The sequence below is a fragment of the Amaranthus tricolor genome, chromosome 5 (genome assembly GCF_026212465.1).
Source record: "Amaranthus tricolor cultivar Red isolate AtriRed21 chromosome 5, ASM2621246v1, whole genome shotgun sequence".
In the NCBI taxonomy this organism is placed as follows: Eukaryota; Viridiplantae; Streptophyta; class Magnoliopsida; order Caryophyllales; family Amaranthaceae; genus Amaranthus; species Amaranthus tricolor.
In genome coordinates, this window is record NC_080051.1 from 26,200,821 (window position 1) to 26,206,487 (window position 5,667).

Sequence of the window (5,667 nt, forward strand, 5' to 3'; positions counted from 1 at the left end):
TTTGCACTATTATTCGTATATCGGGTTTATAATATAGTTATTCGATAGCTGATTGAAATTTAATATACTTTATTTATAAATAGAGGAAGTATTTTATTTGAGAGGACGTGATAGAGTATATAACATATTATGGGGTTTAAATCATCAGCTTAGATTTTTAATTGAACTGGTTTGTTAACACCTATAGAGGAAAATTGCTAGATCAACCTATGATATTCAAAGATCCATAGCTTTTTCATAGAGAAATGCTACTAAAAGTTATATAAATAACAAAAATAGATCACACTTAAAATCTCTAGTTTATAAGGGAAAATCATTGAAGTTTGTATTTATTTTGTCACAAATATTTAGATGAGACGGTTTTATGTTGAGATCATCTTTATTAGGCTGATTTATGAACATTTAGTTTATTAAAGTGGTTTTTTATGATTTTAGAGTGATCAATTAGAAAAATGGGTTAATTATATAAGTCCATCTTATAGTATGACGGTCTCATACAAGATGAGCTATTATTTTGCACAAATTCTTGTATGTATGTATGTTTTCCATATTGACTCGTTTATATTGGGCTTTATCTATGGACATGCAAGAGACATCCACGCCTACAACATACTTCATCTATCGATGTAAGCGCTGGTGTCAATGGGCCAACTCGTGATTGTTTCAGATATATAAGTATGACTATTTGCTTGTTTTCTAAATGAGATAATATTTAATCACAAATTTTTATGAGAGACCGATTTTTTGAAAGACCATTTTCAATTAGATCGGTCTATTATATATTTTTTAAAATATTGTAAGTAGGCATTAAGAATGATGTAGCAGACATTTAAGATATTGAAAGTAGGCATTAAAGATACGATAAGTAAGTATTAAGGATAATGTAAGTAGGCATTAAGAATACGGTAAGTAGATATTAATCTTTAATGGGCTAGGTTTGAGATACATCTCTCAAAGAGACGATCTTTCAAGAGACTAGCTGATATTCAATTCTCTTAACATATATTGTTGTGTTTTGGCCTTTTGCTTGTAAATATATTCAAGTATTTGGATCATCTTGGTTTAATTCGGGTCATTCACTACAATTTTTGTTCAAGTAAATTTAAGTTGACTTGTTTGGATCAAAGAAATTGAAAGGTGAACAAAGGGAGGTATTTAAAGGGATATAATTTCCTTATAAACGAGTTATTTTTAGATTATGGGACAAAATATTTTAGATATTATTCACTATTTTCTTAACAAATTTTGAATCGGATCAAATTTAACATATATAATTGGGTTTAACAACTAACAAAAATGTAAATATCACCAAATGATGAAGCAAGCCTGCTGCAACAATCAATAATAACCAATAAGAACAACAACTAATCGTCAATCGTTAAACATCCCTGTATTATTATTGGTTTATCTTTCAATAATCTAACATTAACCATTATAAAAACGGCTCACCACTTGTAGACTACCCAAACAAAATGGATAGTAGGGGTAGGAAGATAATATGTGGAGAAGAACATTTGAATAAGGGTGGGTGATATTCGTTATTATACAATTAAATATTATACATACATGTATAACGAACTCTACGTCTCTTTCTTCATTATTCTTGTATAGGAATACTCATCAAGTCCAAATATAATTTTATACTCCCTTGTCCTACTCGACTGGCTCTATTTTTCATTTTAGTCTATTTTAATGAATTTGCTCCAATTTAATTTAGAATATGATTGTGGCGGACTTATTTTTATTATACTCGCTCATTAATCTTTGTACATAAGCAAATGGGACAAATAATTGTGACGGACTATGTCTTTAAAGTTAGCGGCGATGTTAATTTAGCTCGGGTTGGGTTCAAACTCCATTCAAATTATATTTCGATAGAGAATTTATTCAAGAAGTTTCACTAGATAAAGAAAAATAACAATCAAAGTAGCTCAGTTTATATGCAAAAATAAATTTTAGCTTAGCCCGTCTTATACAAGTATCTTAAATTAGCCGTTTCTAATCTATAAGGTTGAATAAGAAATATTACGTAGATCCAATTCTTAAAATTCTGCTCTAAATAAAAGTACTTGATGATATTGATGTTGTTTGACTACATTAAATTTGACACTTGAAATTATAACTTCATCACCACAAACGTACAACTTGATCAGTAATGCTCTAGAAATTAAATTTCTAATCCCTTAACCTCATGAAAGAGATGAAAACATATTTAAAAAATAAAAATAAAATAAATTTATCAAAATGTATTAAAATAAATAATAGTGCAATTTTATTAGGACGGACACCATGTGCAATGCACCAAAGACTGCGCCGCTATACTTATAAACTTTACATGTTGTTAATTTATGAGTAATTAGGAGTTTGCTAAAAGTCAACCTTTCTTAATCATTAATGGTATTAGTCGTTAATACATTAACTATTGAAAGCGACTTGTTTATCCATCTTTAATATAGTTAGATCATTTTTTTATTTTTTAAAAAACTATAATAAAAATAGTTTTAGTTTTTTACTAAGCACACTACTCATATAAAATTAACAATATAATCAAAAATCATAAAAATTGAGATCCTAAGAGAGTGCTTATTTGTTCACTTGGCAAATTCAGAATACTAATTATAACTATTATAATTAACGTGGACTGAATACTCATTTTTGTATATGTAACTTATATATAGATAAGAATTAAAAGAAAGAACGTACTTATACATGTTACTCTATCTGGCAAGTAAAAGCTTATAAATTAATTAATAATAATCTCTCGGTTCCTATAAACTTAAAACAAAAGAAAATTACACAAGACTATAAAAATGATAAGAATATTAAAGTTGTATGAATAAAATTAAAAAATAAAAATAAGCGTGTGATAAAGAGAATATTAAAGTTGTATGAATAAAATTAAAAAATAAAAATAAACGTGTGATAAAAATTCAAAAAAATTGATAATCTGCAAAGTGATAAATATATATTCTCTCAAAAAAAATTAAAATAAATATATCAAAATAAAAATATTTACAAACTAATTAAAATCGGATAAATATGGATATATCATTCACAAAAGGGATAAGATCGAGTTGGAGTTTGTGAACATTGACAATTAGACATTGCTTTTAGATATTTATGTAGGTGCTAACCTTATTGCTTAGTTCTTATAGACTTTATTGAAAGGCTCATTCTTAAATAATATACTTCCTTCCAAATTACTTATAATAATTTAAATAATTAAATAATAATCAATATTTTTGAAGTGAATAATGATCAAATATTAGAATTAGTTAACAATGCTAAAAAATTTACAATGAAGAAACAAAACCTTTTGTCATTTGTGTTATTGATTACACAAGGAGATATTACATATGGCACTTAAAAGAATAAAAGAAAAAATTACAAACCCAAAAAAAAAGCCTCATCATCCTAAAAGTACATAAAACGCCCAAAAACACTACTTCTCTATTTCGTGAAAATTGTCATTAAAATTAATATTATGAAATAAAATATCATTTTCAGTATCCAACTCAAACAGATACATAAAATGATTTTAAAACTTTGGGCTTCTTGCTTCTGGAGAGGGCTTCCGTTTCTTATACCTTTTCTCACTACTCTATGTCTTTTTCTTCATCATAGTATTTACTATTTACACACTTAATATATAAATAAATAAATTCAAAACCTTTTTTAGTTTTTTTTTGATTTTTTTTTCTTTTTCTTTTTTGGGTTTTTGTGGGTGTAATTAGAAAGTGGAAATACACCTTCTATGACGAGGAGCAGTGAGATTTTTTTGGATAGTTTCTTGTTTCCAAAGATTAGCAATATCTTGTGCTATTTTCATGGCATCAGATGAAGCACCAGCAAGCCCTCTCCTTGTAAATCCAGCTGCATATAATCCATTTTTTCCTTTCCACCCATTTGGAAATGGTGTCTTTGGAAATCCATTCTTGTTAAAGAAATCTCCTTCCTATTTTAGAAAAATAACCCAAAAATACCATTAGTCAAATCATCATTATTATCATCATCCCAATAAACCCCCTCTAAAGGCGGAGTCCGACAAGAATAGAAAAGAAAACAATCCAATATCCAATTAATCCATTTATATTATTATATGTTTTCGCTTATAGAAGTTATAATCAAAATTTGGGTTCATTGAAACCCACGACTTTAAAAAAAAAATAAAACAGAGGAATTTAATTGTATCTAACCTGAAGCCAAGAAGGAACATTGCTACGATACCCAGTAGCCAAAACAACTGCATCAACCTCCATTTTAGTGCCATCAATGAGCTCAACGCCATTAGAGTAAAAGCTTTTGATTCCTGACACTACTTTAATGTCTCCAGATCGAATCTTCTCTAAGGCACCAATGTCTAAAACAGGGGTTTTTCCTTTTTTGTTCTTTAGCTCAAGTGGGCCCGTTTTTGGCCTCTTAATTCCATACTTTTCCATGTTACCAAGTATAAACCATGAAAATAATAGTAGTATTTTGTCTACCAACCAAAGAGGAATCCACTTCATTAGTAACATTGCTAGCTCAAATGTTGATCTTCCCATTATTTCTCTAGGAAGTACATGTACCTATTACAAAATTTGTGCACAAGTTTAGTAAAAATGCGAAAAAGTGATATCAGAGCAACTTACTCAATTAAAAGTTTAAACTTATAACTTACCGAGCTACGACAGACCATTGAAGGTTTTGCTTGATGGTTAGCAAGATCGAGCGAAACTTCCATGCCCGAGTTGCCACACCCGACCACGAGGACTTTTTGACCTTGATAAGCCTCGCCGGATTTATACTGGCTCGAATGGATCACTTTACCGTCAAAATGGGCTAACCCATCAATGTCGGGTACAACACATTCAGCGTTTTCTCCGGTAGCCACAACAAGTGATCTACAAATATACTCGACCTCGAGTCGAGTTGGGCCTTGGCCAAAAGTCTTAACTCGCCAAAGCCCTAAATTTTCATCGTACTTAGCTGATTTAACATACTCGTTAAAATGTGGGTTAATTTCAAAGTGGTTAGCGTAAGACTCAAGATACTCAATAAATTGCCTTCTAGTAGGGTACTCGGGGAATGATTTAGGGAAGGGCATTTTGGGTAATTGACAAAATTGTTTAGGAAGGTGGAGTTTTAGCCTATCATAGGTGCGTTTTTGCCAAAGTGAGGCAATACAATCGGCTCTTTCTAGGACTACAAAGGGCACTCCTTGTTCTCTAAGACATGCTCCTACGGCTAGGCCCGAAGGCCCGGCTCCAACGATTACAGGACCGTTAACCCATACGCATCGACACGATAAAAAATCATCTCCATTAAAATTGAACATAAGATTTTCCATTTTTATGGGTAAATTTAGGTTAAAGTTTATGTGTATTTTTGAGTGTTTAGTAGGAGGAAGTAGTACAAATTTGTTGGTATTGTTTGTTTGATGATGTTGTTGGAATAAGGTGGGTAGGAAAGAGGTTTATATAGGGAATGAAAGAATGAGTGAGTATTGTAATGTGTCATCATGAATTTTTGGTTACATTTCTTATTCAATCATTATTTTATTCTCTTCTGACTTAAAAGTATTATTTTTATTTAAACAAAGACTTAAATTAATTATTTCTTTTTGTTTTTGTTTTTCTATTAAAATAAAGGAATTTCAAAGGGGGGACTTCTAAGTGAAAGTGACGA

At 30.0% G+C, this 5,667-nt stretch overlaps 1 protein-coding gene across 1 annotated transcript; it reads right to left on the reverse strand.

Moving 5' to 3' along the window:
- Positions 1-3,289: 3,289 nt before the first annotated feature.
- LOC130813714 (probable indole-3-pyruvate monooxygenase YUCCA5) lies at positions 3,290-5,440 on the reverse strand. The gene is made up of 3 exons (XM_057679560.1): positions 4,661-5,440; positions 4,197-4,568; positions 3,290-3,955 (listed from the first exon to the last, which is right to left on the reverse strand). Exons 1-3 carry the CDS (start codon positions 5,327-5,329, stop codon positions 3,731-3,733), a joined length of 1,266 nt encoding a protein of 421 aa, XP_057535543.1. The 5' UTR covers positions 5,330-5,440; the 3' UTR covers positions 3,290-3,730.
- Positions 5,441-5,667: the final 227 nt, after the last annotated feature.